Below are 16,808 nucleotides of genomic sequence, written 5' to 3' on the forward strand. Positions count from 1 at the left end.
AACATCCCAATGTTTTGTGGGGAGGCTGGGAGCATCAAAGTGAACTGCACCAATACCGCATCAAGACCCTTGGTGGTATTCACTCAAGGGTCTGGCTATGTCAGTCAGAAAGCTTGGTTTCATTGATGACAAGATTGATTTCAACAGGCTGTTTCATTGTCCCCCTCAAATAGTTATCACGGCCTTTTCTCTCTAAGACAGTGAGTGAACACATCAGTGTTGCTGAGAGTGTAAATGAGAAACTGGTCCGGTGTTGAATTTGGTATTAACACTAGTGCTGCAACTAACAAATATTTTCCAAATCGATTAATCTGTCGACTAAGTTTTTGGTTAATCGCTTATTAATCGGACAGCAAAAGGTGCTTAATAGGAGATTTTTTTTTTTACAGAATTTGAACCAGGTGAAGCTAAAGCTATGCCATTTGAGCAGTACTGGATAGAGCATATTTACAGACAAAGAAAGTTTTTTAGCTTAAATGAAAAATGTATATATTTTTTGTACAATTCTGGCCTAATTACTGCTTTGAGTTAAGTTAGTTCCTTACATATTGTCATTTTACTTCACTGTGATGATTATTTCCCCAATAAATACCAAAATTGATTTACAGGTGAGACACTAAGATTGCTATTGTTCTATCTGTGATTAGCAGATCCATTATTGCAGGCTTGGGACTGGGAACATTTGCCTCAAATTAAAGTGTGCTTTATTCTAATGAGACTTGGCTTTGGGTGTGGATTTTTCCACTTAACATAATTAGCCGCTGCATCCCTGGCCCTCATACAATTACTGCAGCTTTGTACTGGTCTGGTCATTTAGCATTCTGATGAACATTAAAGTCTCAAGATGAGGAGGTCGATATCCAGTCCAGCCCTCACAAATGGACAGTAATTCAGCAGACCATGGCTCGGCACAGAGCAGAGGACTTAAGCTGAGGATAATGAGTGGGATGCAAAACAAGAGGCGAAGGAAAAAGCCAGACTGACAGTCCTGCCCATTAGAGCCGGCACATCCCCCTGCACATCTGCTTTCACATACCTGTTGGAGGTTGGAGAATTTCCACCTCCATTAATCTCTGACACTGATCACAATTAGTCCTTCAAATGTCCTGGAGACTTGACAAGATACTACACAAGACTTGTCGAAGGGAAAATACAAAAGAGGCAACATAGACAATCAGTAGCTTTAACTATATGATATAGGGGTAGCACCAGGAGGCAATTTCAAACTTAAAGGCCTACACAAAGCTAAATCTACACATTAAATTTAGTCTAAAAGCAATGATTTCCTGCTGGTACTTGCTCAAACATTTATTGTTAAATGAAATGACATGGCTTTCCTAAAACTATGTTTTATGTAGGAAACTAATCAGATATTTAAAAATCTTCTGGTTTTATTTTTTTGTTTAAACCATGCATTTTCCCTCTGCTTCACAATTTTGCACTACTTAAAATGAAACCACAATAAAATATTTTGAATGTTGTGGTTGTAACATGATGCAAATGTGAAAAATATTTTGGCAAGGGCGTGTAGACTATGTGACAAGATCTCTACCAGGCAAATAGCTCCAACCATGTGTTTTTTGTTTATTGTGTACATGCACCAAACACTGCATGCTGATCTGCCATTACATGCTAAGCAACCACCACTAAGCATGCACCATACATTTTTTTTGTGGCAGGCCAAGGTTGTGTGTATTTCCTTTTACAGCCAAGCATAAATGCACTGGAAAAAGCACAGCTGGCAGTTATATCCCTGCCCCCACCTCAAGCTATAGTGTCCTCAGGCAAAATACTGATCTACCATTGGCTCATGGTGGCAGACAAGTGCCTCTGCATGGCAGCTCTGCTGGACTGGTGTGTGAATGTTTGTGCAAATGCGTGAAAGAGACAAACAAGGCCAAGAGCTTTCCAAAACTGAAGGGTCAAAAGGAGCTTGCAATTATGGGCAAAAGGTCATTTGTATGTAATAGCCATAAATACTAAATAGCTAAAAACTGAAGAGTTTTATGAAAAAGCCCCTAGATAAAAGCTGTGGTACATCAGTTTCCAAATTAGGCAATAAATTAAGGTTTCCATTCTTGAATAAGGGCTGGTTATAATCAGTTTATTCACAATGACAAGATAATTGTTTGATTGAAGAATACTTTATTGTTCATCAAAAGAAGAACTGCATTAGTGTTTCACACCATCAAAAATTATATGAAGAAACAGCATTACAGTGGAAGATACTAAAAGGGAATTGAGCATGATCTATAAATTCCAGGTTTATTCAACTGTTAATTCTTGTTTAAAGCTTTTAGGATATCGATCTAAGATTAAAGTTGATTTGAGAAGCTTCTAAAGAGTGAAGAGATTTGTAAAGGCCAAGGAAAACATGACTGTTAAAAGAAAGGCATAATACTGTAACAAAATAGATGCAACTACAGAGTTTTAAGGTGGTGATCTTGAAGGTGGTGGGGATGCCAATATTTTTCTTGAGTTATGCAAAAATCAGTGTCAAAAATCAAATGATTTGAGGCATATGGGCCTCTAAGCCCAATGTATGAATAGGTTGCATGTAATAAATGAAGTCCTTAGCCTTTTTAAAAATAACTGACAAAAATGGGACAATTTGCATTGCAGATAATAATGTATATAATAATAATAATAATAATAGTAGCAGTATTCCCTCAGATATCTCTACACAAGCTTTAATAATGAATCTGAGCCAAATGAGTACCGGTATGCAGAAAATAGACTAGAAAGAGCTGTGCAATGACATACTATACTGACCAATGTTCAGCTCATCATCCGTTTCAGCATCACCTATGCACTCAAACTGGAACTCCTGTAGAGACTGGGAGAACTTCTGGACAGCAGCAGAAAGACCTGGGAATCAAAAAATAAAAATGGAGCACATCTAAATCCATCATTAAATGAAAACAACCAATACATTGGTTATTACTGTAATAGATATGAAATTTAATCTGAACCCCAAAGACTTCTGAAACGTATCAAACGACTCAGCAGGTCTTTATTAATTTGCATCCCAGAGTTTCCCTCCCTCGTATTTTCAGTTTTACAAACTGTTACACCATCCCTGTACACTCCTGAAAATGCACCACAATTAAGACACAATGTGTTCGGTTTTGTTCCTGTGTTAAAACATTTTTGATGAATTGTTTTCTGTTGATTTATAAAAATGACTGGTGTCATTTTCTGGAACCAGAGCACAAGCCACAGGACACAAGAACCTCAATGGCTCACAAAGCTTGGGGACACAAATTATGCCAAAATATCTTCATAGACTTAATCAAACAAATATCCTCCAGCGGTCTGCCAACACCTGCTCTCAGTGTCTGACTCAGGCCAAATATGGGAAGCCTCAAAGCCCCTTCTCTATGAACCAAAAGTCATATAATAAACAGAGTTTCTTCACAAAGAGGACATGTCAACAACTACGAAGCTCCATAATCCTGACAAAGAGTGCAAAATGTAAAAGCTATGTGCCGTAGGCAAGCACACATAAAAAGCTTCCGATAATAACGAAATACCTTTAATGACTGTAGCTTCCAGCAGTTTGTGAAAGACTTAGTGCTAAATTTAAGTGGTGTAATTAGTTAAAGAAATATTATTTCATTTTTAGGGGGGCTTTGAGGGGCTTCTTTTTTGTGAGTTGTCAGTTAGCAGCAGCCAAACAATTAGCACAGCCAAACAGTTTGGATGCTAAAATGATATAGATGAATGTATTATACCCACCTGCACCTCCAGCAAATTATGTATTTTATTATACTGGAAATTAACTTTAACATACCACACTGATCATACATGTTTAATAAAACCAGAAATACTTAAATGGAAATCAAGTTTTTTATATATTACAAGTAAGAAACAGTCTTCTCTTAAGTATTTCAATCTAACAATTAAAAGACCCCTATACGTCCTCTGAGGAATTTACACAAAATTAGGAGTTTATGTATGTAAATAACAGCATTATCATGTTTATTGATGAACATTGAGGAGATTCGTTAAACCTTTTATTTTGCAAACACATCACAACACAAATAGATTAAAAAAACTATATAAAAGAACTATAATTTCTGTTGGTTGTCTCTTGCATTGAATAACATTGTAATTTTAAGCTCATTCCTAGAAAGCAAGGGAACTTTTTTTTTGGGTTCTAGACAACATTTCAACTCAAATACAAAGCTAAATGCTTCTTCACAGAGATGAGGAGAAAAGGTGTGACCGTCACTCTTAGCAAGTCCCTGACCCATTAACACCACTGTTGTTTGGCTCATTGGGTCGAAGTCACCTGTGAGTTATTTTCCTTGTATGACAACAGGTGAGTGACCTGGAAAGGATGGTCATAGATTTGATCATATTTAAAAATGCTGAGTGTTTGAAACCTATGCTCACTTTGCCTCTTTAATGTTGTAATGTATTATTTATTTAATACAGATGGCTTTTTTCAGTCTGCTTTTAACCCGCCCATTTTATCTGGCAGGAATGTCAACAATACCGTTTTAAAAAGAGTGTTCGAGATGTTGACCGATGTATGAGAAACTTTCTACTCAACCACTCAATGGTCAACAATCAACTTTCCTTAAAGATGGATGAGAAGTAAAAAAAATCCACAAAACCTCGGATGACACATTCAGTTGCATTCTTTTAAATTTGTGAAGGTTACTTCATAACTTATTATCCATGTATGTATCATCCTAAATCCAATGGGCTTAAACATGTTATTTTGTATGTCTTTTTCCAAATTCAAAGCATAAACAAGCAATCAGAGTAATGGAGACTGATATGTAAATAATATATTTTGCAGAAGTAGGCTGTGATCTTTGATGTAAAAGCACACAACTAAAGACATTTTCAATTCTCTTTATTGCCACTTTTTCTTCTGCTAACTGCAAATCTCCAGAGTTTCCATTGAAAAGTACTATGTCACCATAATTTACATACTGGCCTGCTAAATTTACAATTTCAGTTTATTAGCAATTAGATGCTGGTTTAGCAGGTTCATTGTCTAGGATTATACCGTCCATAAACTGAATTTGTTATTCCCATCTGGTCATATCAGTAATGTTTTGACTCTAGTCTGCTTATTTTTGGAGCTGTTTTTGCATGTATTTGATACGAAAGGATTTCCATTAGGTTGCGTAAAAAATTCAAGCAGACTCAACAACTATACATACATTATAAATTATAAATCCAATAGAAAGATTTATAACTACACAAAGATTTAGTGTTTTCACTAACCTATTCTTGGTAGCACTGTTGTCTTGCACCAAGAAGGTCCTTGATTCGAATCCCGGCCTGAGGTCTTTTGAAATGGAGTTTGTAGATTCTCCCTATGCACTTGTGAGTTCTGTCTAGGAACTCCAGCCCCCATCCCACAGTCCCAAAACATGATTGCAGGTTAATTGGTGTCTCTAAGTTGCGCTTGGGTATGAGTGTCTGCCTGCATGGTTGATTTTTCTGTGTGTCTGTGTGGTCCTGTGATGGACTGGCAAACTGTCCAGAGTGTACCTCAGCTCTCACTCATTCTAATGAACATCCACCTAATGTGATGAAACATGATCTTGGGAACGATATACTAATATTTTTGGGAAGAATATTCTCTTTGTTTTCACAGAATCCTCCAGTCTAGTTTTGACTACTCCATATTCTGATGTTTTTGTACTTGTCCATCTCTAAGGTGGTCCTAACTTAATTCAAGTAACAAACGTTTCACTTCACCCCGCAATGATCTGATTGCAAGATGGCTACTGCAACCACTGAGTCACAGACATGTTCTTCTCTCTTTCCCATTATGAAGAGTGGCCAAGAGAAATGGTTCTCCGTGTCAGGTCGTATTTATACCTCAGGAACAGGATTTGTAAGTAAAAGTTCCAATACAGAACCTTAAAAAAAGTCCAAATTATAAAAATGACTCAGTTACATTTGTTTTTCAAGAATTGTTAGGATGCCAATAAATGTGGCACTGGTGATTACAATAAAGCAGTGGCGGATGCTGGTCTTTCAAGTAGGGGAAGCTCAATTTCAAGATTGCTGATTCGCTCATTTCGCTGTCAATCCAAAAGGTATTCAGCCTCAGACAGATCATCCAATCATCATGCAGAAGCTGAGCGTCCGGGCCAGCTGATGCCAGCCCACTGCCCCATAGACCCCCAGAGATGCTGAGCATCCCGATGGGCAGAACAAACCCCAGCATTTTTGATTCACTATGGAACTCACTGTTTAAAGCACTGTGAAGCTGCGGGAATGAGTGAGAGGAAAGCCGCGTCATTACCAGTGATAAGAAGCTGATTCTGAACAAAAGTTGAGTGCGTTGTAGCACATATTTAGTCAATGACATGTACACACAACAGTATATATTTGATCACTTATTTTTTGACATTTTAGGGGAAGCTGAGCTTCCCTTGCAGTCTTAGAGCAATCGCCACTGCAATAAAGGGAATATGACATTGTATTCTCAGTTTATGTACTAAGATTAAACATAGGATTTTTCTTTGAGAAATGGAGCAACTGACAAAAAAAATTATTCTATTTGAGCGCAGTTAGTGTGTAACAGCCGAGGCATTTTTACAGTGCTTACAAATCCCTAGTTATGTCACTCTATTATATTTTCTTTTCCTAAAAAGTACCCAGAGTACTGTCAACCAATTAAAACTTCCTAAATACTTTTCTAAAGGAGGTCTTTATTTAGAAACTCTGTCAATACAACAAGGCAAGTCATAAACTGTTTCCTCTCTTACTTCCAAATAAGAGTGTCAAACAGTGTAATGTGTAATGTCTCAAGTTTCAGCACTTACTACATCCAGGGTCTTAATTATAGCTTTTATTTACCTCACCAGACAGAAGTCACATCTTGACAACATCTTGATAGTGCTCAGAGAGATACACTTAATCCTGAAGTCTATCATGGTGCTTTACTATTGCATTTAACTCTCTAAGATTTTATAAAGCTTATTTCTATACCTAGTCAAATCATAGCATGTTCTAAGCACTTTCAAAAGGTATGTAAGCAGTTTATTCAGCCTCAGTAAAACTTGGATCAGTTCTCTGAAGTTAAAAGTTAGTAGTCTCAGGACTCAGGATATGTTAATACAGCACTGGATGATTCACAGTCAGGGGCGACAGCTCTTTGAGCACTCACTGTTCTCACAAGTGCCAGTAACTGCTTTTTTTTTTTTTTTTTTTAGAGACCATGCAGTGACGGATGCCAAAAAACTTTGCTTCCAGACCTTGTCTTTAATGCAGGAATGGGACAAACTCACATAAGTTTCAAGCAAAAGCTGTTCTTGACAGTGTCTGGGAACACAGTGAAATAATATCCTTTTAAGACCGACTGTCAAAATCCATGCTCACTGACATTCGCACATCAGCAAACATGAAAGTGACTAGAATAATAACTACCACAAGTTTATTGATTATAATTCTGGGTTCTGTCCATAATACTTAAAAAAAGAAAGCCCATAGGAAAATTCCTACCTTAGAGCTAAAATTGATAAACACCAGACAAAGAGTTCAAGTCCATCTTGGAATGTTCTCCTTGTACAGGTATGAATCTTGGATATTTATTTCATTCCAGGAGTTTTACTGTGATGTCTCATTATTTTTTTCTGCATCACATTTTAAAACATCTTGAGAAAAGACATAAAACATCACTCATTACATTACTGTCTTTAATTTAAACAAGTGATGTCAATGTAAAATTGGGCTCAGACAAAAATATCCAGTATTCTTTAAGAGCCAATTACATAACACACTTGTCTTTATACTAATATTTTAACAGAGCAGATGAACAGTTTATATTTGTGTTATGAAAAGTTTAGAACTTTTTACAGTGCATCCAATCGTATAGTAATTTAAGCACATCATGTTTGCTACTTGACTCGAGAGGGAAACTGCTTTTCATGGGTAATTACTTTAATTAAAGGGCTCTTGAAATTAGTTATCTGCAGGGTTTGCTGCTAGTTTTTTTTATACATGCAAGCTGTGTATTTACACAAGAAAATTACTGAAGAATAAGGAAAACCTTGTAAAATTTCCAATAGGGAATAAATCATATTTGTAAAACAAATCTTCACATATTTCGATCATTAGATCATTTTAATATTTAAAAAAAGGCAAGGTTTTAAATTAAAATACAAATACAAGATGCACCAATCATGATTCAAGGTCCAATCTCTGTTTTTGTAAAGCACTGAGATGAGGATTCCAATTTTAGACAATTCTGAGTTCTCTTTAAAGTGGAACTAAACCCGATGTAAAAGCATAACCCCGTCCCAGACAAATTTTTTAAAATGCCATAAGCGAAGGGGGTTTAGTGGGGGTGTGGTCAGGAGGACGCGGGAAGTGGCAGCTAGCTTAATCTGACATATTAAAACACGGAGAGTGAGCAGAGCAACGCTGAGGTGGAGGAATTTTCAAACTTGTCGTCACCGGAGGTTAAGGGAGGCTTTATGGAGCCCAGCGGGCCTGAGCCTCATCAGTTTGAGGTGCTGGCTCAGCGATGGCCGAAGCTGGCGCTGCCGAGGCAGTGGAGGACAGAATGGGTCCGGTTTCTGAGTGGTAAAGTGATGTTAGCACCATCGTTGCTACCATGGGCTAGTGTTCAAAGCAGTAACCAACTTTTAGAAAGTTTACAAGTAGTATTATCTCGAGTAAAGCAGATGGCGAAGGGTATATAGCATAAAACGCTTTGATTAACTCTCGCAATTCCAACTCCTGACTCGCCACGGGGGCATGTATCTGAGTAAGATAGTTTTTTACCTGACTGCGGGGATGTGACGTAAGCATGTACCAAGCTATAACGTTTGAACCAACAGGGAAATTCAACTGCAGTAATTACAGTTCAACCCATAGAGGGTAGCACTAGGAAGGTTTTAGGACAAATATGGCAGAATTAAACAAGTTTACATGAAAATGTAAAAAATTGCACAGTAACAGAAAGATAGCACCTTTAAGGCCCAGTTTATAAAGTTAATCTGCAAAAAAGTTGATTTGGGATTTAGTTTCACTTTAAGAACAAAACATAAGAAGATATAAGAACATCCTTCCATTGTCTATGCCCGCTTATCTGTGTAGGGTAATAGGGGTTATGGTGTACATCCTCAGTGGTTCATGGGGTGAGAAGCGGGGTAGACTCTGGACAGGTTACCAGTTTATTACAGGGAAACATAGCGCCACAGATGACAAACAACCATGCATGCACACACCAATACTTGAGAGAATTTTGGATGGATCGGTTGACCTACTATGCATACCTTTGGACAGTGGGAGGAAGCTGGAGTGCCCGGAGAGAACCCATGCATGCAAGGGGGGAATCTGCAAACTCCCTGCAGAAAAGCCCTGGCCAGAATCCAGGACCTTCTTGCTGCAAGGTAACAGTTCTAACAACTGCACCACTGTGCAACCCTGATAAATAACCAGAATTACAAACATATATTTTAAACGTTCTGCCTTAAACGGTCAATAAATATTATGGACGATGTCACCCCATGTGTTTGAGATAGCAGTTGCTGTCAGACAAGATTTCAATGTTTTAAAACTAAAAGAATTAATACGTATATGAGATTTTTATGTCTTTAGCCTCTTAAAAAACTGATTACCAAACTTAGCAATACTAAAAATTTTGTCTTTCTGTGTATTCCCCAGGGAATAATAATATTTCCAAAGGTGGCTTGTCATATTTATTTTTTTGGATTAGGAACATCCAAATGCAAGTAGAACATCAGCAGGCACATGGCAATATATGGAACCTACAAACCTTACATGAGGAAGATAAGAACATGGAACCATGGCTAGGGCAACATGAGGCGAGTACATAATTTATGTCAGCTGAGCGGGTAGAAAGGCTAAAGAGCTGAGGAGAGATTATCACAGGAGGAGCTTGACCAAAACACAAAAGGATCTACCAACAAAGGAAAGGAACTGAGGTTAAAATAAAAGTATTAAACCAAAATGACAAAACAGAACGCAAAAAGAATCTAGAAACTCAACACAAAGGTATGAAGAGTTACAGTAAGATCCAAATGACAATAATGAACTACCTACAATCAAAATCACCACCATGTGTGGATCATGACCTGGCTAACATTTCCAGCAGGTTCCATGATAAACTGAGATTGACAGCTCAAAGGGATAAAAAATCAACTTTGCTGTACTCCACTCAGCCTTCCTGTTATCTGATAAAATTTTTTACTTTCTTTCACAGCCTAAATCAAATGCAGACGTGCCTTGATATGTTGCAGAAAAAAATAGTTTTTAAATGCTTTTTTGTTATTTTTCTGTGTTTCCTCTGACTTCATATAAAAACACTTCACAGACACTAAAATAGCTTACTTTGAGTCAGAAACAACTTGAAGAGTGTTGCCCCTACCATGACCTGGACGCACAGTAGGTAGGTATGGTGTGTTCACTGATTGATAAAATGTCAGAATATTAGTTTCCCGACTCCTGATCCCTTCTCAGGGCCAGTCACATATAACCAGCCAGTCATAAAAATTGGCCAACTCCAGAAACCTTCCAATTTCTCAGTGGTTTAATTAAAACACTCTCTAATAAAACATATTAGTAACTTCTCTTCATGAAGAACTGAAATAAGCAGCAGATCATTAGGGTTCAACACAGTGTTGTTTATGTAAGAGGAAAATGTATAATAAAAAGTACCATTTTGGGTAATTTGGTTATGACTCGGCTATATGCATTTGGTTAAAAGCATTTTCAAACCTTTCAACGTACTAATCACAATCAGATCACAGTAACACAAGTCCAGTTTGTCAAAAGCATTATTCCAATTCACAAATATTAATTCAGGCTACATTGAAGAACTTCCACAACTAAGTTCAACCCCTGCCCTCCTCCTGCTGGTAAATGGGGTTCTGTTTCTGCAGAACACAATAGTCCTTAGGAAAAACGGTTAAATTATCTTGGAAACCTATTTTATGAGCACTGTTTTCCACCTTTGCTTTATCGGCAATGAGTCACTACTGGCCAAGAGCAACTTTTCATTGTGCGCAGGGTGATGAGTGTAACACGACCACTTAAGAATTTGAGGAGCTTAAAAGTCTAATATTCTGTGGGGAGAGACATGACTAGGTTATCATTTCCTGCACACACCCTGCCTAAAATACAACCTCCCACTTTGTTTTTATTTTAGTCCTTGTGGGAAATGAAACAAGACATTAAAACAACATTCTTCAAGACATGAAAAGCACCTCACTGTGGCTTCCAATAACCCAATACATATTTGCATGTAACAAAATCTAAATAACGAGATATTTATTCCTGTAAGGGTGTACATTTATTACTGAAAGTGTTGTCACACTGCTTCTTATATTGGTGTACTGTATGTTAGCATATCCTAAAATTTATTTAAAGGACATCTAAACACAAACAAATATATGTATTTTACGGAACATTAAGTGCTGTAATGTCTATGTGTGTCACCTATGTTGGCGTCCTCAATTTGTATTTTGTTCATGAACTGGGATGTACCATGGTCCGCCTGTGTTGGGAGTTTTAGTTTTTTTTATTTTTCTTTGTTTCTTTCCTGTTTATGTCCTCTTATTGCTGTTATCATAACTTATTCTTATAATAATGTACATTTATATACTGTTAGATTTCTTCCATGTGTTCCTCCTTATGCGTTCCTGTCAATTGTACTTTGCCTCTGAGCCAGAGCCACCAGGTAATTAAGAATATCCTATTCACCTGTGTCTCCTCATTTAGCTGATAGCCTGCACCTGTTTTGTCTGCTATTTAAGCCCTCCGTTTGTCTTTGTTTATCACTGGGTTTTACTGTTTACTACCTGCCTCCATTTCTGGTCCCCGTGTCCCATGTTTTCTGCTCCTGATCCCAGTTCTGTAAGTTTGCTGTTTTGTTCATCATGCTGCTCCTTAACTCCTGTCTGCTCTTTGGTCCAGAACCACAATCCTTGACAGGATGAGACGTTCAAAATTCAAGGTAGTACTGTGTCAGGAAGGGATTATTTGTCATTTAATGTGATGTCACCTTCTTGTTTATTTTTTCCCCAAAGGTGAAGATCAGCTAACTATCTGGAGATTAACGTTTAATTTTTCATAACTAAGCCTCTTGTGGCCAGAAAATAATGAACAAAATTAATCAAAAAGGAGGTTGGGTTGAAGTCAGTTGGAGCCACTTCAAGCAATTAGGATGAGTGAATCTTTATCAATGCAGACAGTGCGTCTGCATAGCATGGCATTAAATTAAATAATGACATTTGATAATTGTTGCAACATTTGAGTACTTGCGTCAGTTCCTTAACAGTCCTCAAGGCATACAGAATTTTCTGTCATATCTAAAAAATCTATAGCAGCCTACTTTAGTTGGTGATGACTATAGTGTTTAGAGAGAACTAAAGATTGACAGCCATTGGTTTTTCTATGCCGAGTGCAAATGCTAAAAGTTCAAATCAGTTACAGTCTTCCATCTATTATAGCTGATCTTTCAAGACAACTATTTTTGCTTAATTTGGTTGAAATTTATTTTTATATCTGTCTTTTTAAATTCTTTTTTAGCTTGGATAAGAATTGTGAAATTTTTTTAGGGCATGAGACATTTTGTGTAATAGTGAACTGGCTGAAGAAGCTACTAATTTAGCCAGGCATTATGAATATAGATCCAGTGGTAAATGTGACTCAACAGGTTTGTTATGTTTTTCTTAATTTCCCTTCTTCATCAGCTGGTTGGGAGTATTATAATTTACCTTCCTTTGACATTGAAAAAGCATGATGATTACAGATCTGTATAGCCTTGGACACAGCCTAAAAAGAACAGAAGTACCCTGGTATTAAAAATGATTGATAATGATATTGTTGCAAATATTTGCTCCAATGTATTTGCTCTGCCATTCAGTTCACTGCTAAAAATGGCAAATATTCGCCTAATTTATCGGCCAGCCAATACACTTATCTACTTTGGGATAGAAACTTTTGTTACAGTCACCCAGTTGCAGTCCTCAAGGCATATTTGAAAAAAATATATTTTCCTTCTCCGCTTTTATAAAAATAATCTGTCCAGTCTGTGACTTCGATCATGAACTTAGTACTAACTAAGCTGTGAGAGCCAAGCGATGATGAAGTCACATTTACTATATCAAAATTTTAAAACAGTATTAAAAGTATTATAGGTCAAGTTGTCCTTGATTCTCTTAATTTTTGTTGCCTCAGTCATTACTTTTCAAGCATTCATTTTACAAAGAAGAATGACTGGCATGAACAAAGGGGGTTTCCATGTCATTGTTTCTGGATAACCTAAGGATATCCAGTTGAGACACATACACACCACATAAGTGCTGAGTTTTAAAAAACTCGCCACCTACTCTGCACTTGGGAAAGTGTTTTAAACTTATAATTATTTTTTCATAAAAAATTCAATTGGGTTTGTACACGATATGCAAATAAAGTAGAAAATTAAAATTTGAAAAAATATTCACAGTAATGTGGAAAGGGCCTAGAGACAGAAAAAAAAATCAAAGTGGAACTGAAACTGGTAACACAAGCTGCTTAGATCTGGACTAAAACAGGGTAATTTTCAGTTTACTGGCTGGACCAGTGACTAGGCAACCTAACTCTTAAAAATTCTTCCCCGAGGTAAAAGAAACAAAATCAGTTTTGTTTTTGCCAGTGTTGAGAATTGTTGTCTAAACCTGTTGCGGAACCTTCTTTTTATTTAAAATAAAAAAGATTTGTTTCATATCTCAACAATAAAGTACCGTATTTTCCACACTATAAGGCGCACCGGATTATAAGGCGCACCTTCAATGAATGGCCTGTTTTAGAACTTTTTTCATATATAGGGCGCACCGGATTATAAGGCGCATAGAATAGAAGCTACTGCAGTCAAACGTTTGACTGGGGTTGCGTTATGCATCCACTAGATGGAGCTGTGCTAAAGAGAATGTCAACAAAACAGTCAGATAAGTCAGTCAGTCAAACTTTATTAATACACTACAAACCAGTGTTCTGATAACTCCATTCACTCTCATGGTAAGGTCTCCTCTACATAGAATTCTATTGAATAGAGCCAACCGCACGTTAGGAATGCATTGGAGTCTATGAAGTTGAAGTTGAAATCAAACGTTAGTTAAAACGTGAAAGGGAACTTTTCCCTGATTCAGTAAACACGTAAAAGAAACAGTTTGATGCACTAAATCAAACGTTAGTACTGTTAACCTTTCCTGTTTCTGTCCCCTGACCGTAGTCTGATGACACAGGGGAGACGCTTTCTCCAGGGCCGAAGTTACTGGTTTCCTCGGGGTTAACTCCCTCACTCATACGTTGCTGAGTTGAGCATGAAGAAACAGCATCAAAACACTGAGTTGTTGACGAGATTCGGGGTTCTTTTTAATGACTTTGCAGCACGTAAAAACACAGGGCTTACAGACTCATACACCGCTACTCCGGTCGCCGTCTCTACCCACCCCACACACACAATAATACCGACGTCACTCCTTCACTCTTGATTCTCAGCTACGGCAGCACACAGCGCCACCTCTGTCCGGAGGAGTAATGTCAACATCTTCCATACACACACACGAAACATACACCCCACACACTGAGCTTCTAATCACATATAGTTCAGGCAATTCCTGCAACAGTACATTCAAACGTTATACGCACACACAAGTGGTGTTGGACTAGGAGTAAGCACAGTACAGGTGTTTACCGCTATTACTTCGGCGACACCCCTGACTACGGTAGCCGTAATGCTGCAAGCGGTGCGGCTTTGTAGTTTACCAGTTGTACTGAAACATTTTGACAGAGCGCCGTGTACAACCAGTATGGATCAACCAATTAACCAATTGATCCATATATAAGGCGCTCCGGATTACAAGGCGCAGTCATTTTTTGAAAAAATTAAAGATTTTTAAGTGCGCCTTATAGTGCGGAAAATATGGTAAACTAAATCCAAATTTTAATGAAACAAAGTAGAATGATTTTTAAAGCAAATAGATCAATAAAGCATTGCAAAAATGCCATATTAAAAGAAAAGAATAAACAACATGCTTGCTTTAATTATAAAATTTCAATGAATAGTTCTGTCCATATCTTTTGAGTAAAAGTCACTGGATATATATTTTTTGAAAGGCGTTCTTGCGCCATGGTCGTGGGCTGCACAAACTCTTTCCAAGGGCCGTAAATGGCCCCCGAGCCACACATTTGATGCTCTTGCATCTTATACTGCTCTATATTTACTCTCACTCACTTAAAACTGTGCACATATATTTATATTATATTGTAGATATGTTTATACTGTTTAATTTGTATTGTATTGCACTGACTACACCAAAACAAATTCCTTGTATGTCCAAAAACGTACTTGGCAATAAAGCTTTTTCTGATTCTGATTCGCTAGAAGATAGTACTTCAGTGAAAAGAATTTACTAAATTGCAATATTGTGAAAAAGTTAAATCTGTTTTGTCACTCATCAGAAAAAGTGACACTTATATAGATTCATTACACATATAGTGAAATATTTCAAGCCTTTATTTCTTGTACTTTAGATGATTACGACTTGCATATAATGAAAATAAAAAATTCAGTGGCTCAGAAAATTACGATATTACATAACAATTAAAAAACGTTTTTTTTACTGTTTATAATGAATGTTATGTAATAGCCATATTATGGCCTACACAATTATGGGGAAGACTGGTGCCTGGACAGATGTTCAAATGACAGTCATTGACACCCTCCGACATAAAAGGTTGCTGCTAAAGAAACCAATTGTTCACTGAGTGCTGTATCCAAGCATATGTAGAGAAAGAGTAGAAGAAAAAAGTGTGGTAGACTATATACTGCACTATAACTGCAGCCTTGAGAGGATTCTGAAGCAAAATCAATTTGAGAATTTGGGGTAGCTTCTCAAGGAGTGGACTAAGGCTGGAGTCAATGCATTAAGAGCCACTACACACAGACGCATCCTACATATGGGCTACAAAAGTTGCATTTCTCGTGCCAAGCCACTCCTGAACCAGAAACTCTGTCAAAAGTATCTGACATGAGCTAAGGAGAAGAAAAAGCTGGACTGTGAATTTGTGGTCCAGTCCTCTTTGCAGATGAAAGTATAGTTAGCATTTCATTTGGCAATCAAGGTGTCAGAGTCTGGAGGAAGTGTGAAGAGGCACAGGATCCACGTTACTTCAAGTCCAGCGTAGGTTCCCACAGTCATTGATGATTTGGGGTACCATGTCATTTGCTGGTGTTGGTCTACTGTTTCTGATTCTGAAGTCCACAGTCAATGCAGCCATCTACCAGGAATATTAGAGCACTTCATGCTTCGTACTGCTGACTAGCTTTATGGAGATGCTGTTTTCATTTTCCAGGAGGACTTGGCACCTGCCCACACTGCCAAAGATACCAAAAGCTGGTTCAGTGATCATGATGTTACTGTGCTTGACTGGCCAGGCCAAAAACTAATGATCTCCAAAATCTGTGTGGTATTATAAAGAGCAAGATGAAGACACCAGACTCAAAACTGAAGATGAGCTGAAGGCCGCTATCAAAGCAACCTGGGCTTCCATTACCCCTCACCAGTGTCACGAGCTGATTGCCTCCATGCCACGCCGCATTGATGCAGTAATTCATGCAAAGGGGGCCCAACCAAGTATTGAGTGCATAGAAATTAACATACTTTTCAGAAGCACTATATTTCTGAATTGATCTTATATAATCTTATTTTCTGAGACATTAAAAGAATAGGCCAAAATCTGAATGACCAAGTATACATTTAAAAAAAAATCTGAAACCAACTAACAAAACAGCCTATAAGTTGCAACTACAAGTTTTT

General features: G+C 37.5%; 1 protein-coding gene across 4 annotated transcripts in view; it reads right to left on the minus strand.

The window, feature by feature from the left end:
• The window catches only part of LOC124883699 (rho GTPase-activating protein 42), a 135,443-nt gene that overhangs the window by 88,339 nt on the left and 30,296 nt on the right, over positions 1–16,808 (minus strand). For all 4 annotated transcript variants that reach the window (XM_047390938.1, XM_047390937.1, XM_047390936.1 and 1 more), the window contains exon 2: positions 2,773–2,868. In XM_047390938.1, the coding sequence (XP_047246894.1) occupies positions 2,773–2,868 (96 nt within the window). The remainder of the gene's footprint in view (positions 1–2,772; positions 2,869–16,808) is intronic.

Source organism: Girardinichthys multiradiatus, chromosome 18, assembly GCF_021462225.1.
Source record: "Girardinichthys multiradiatus isolate DD_20200921_A chromosome 18, DD_fGirMul_XY1, whole genome shotgun sequence".
Taxonomy (NCBI): domain Eukaryota; kingdom Metazoa; phylum Chordata; class Actinopteri; order Cyprinodontiformes; family Goodeidae; genus Girardinichthys; species Girardinichthys multiradiatus.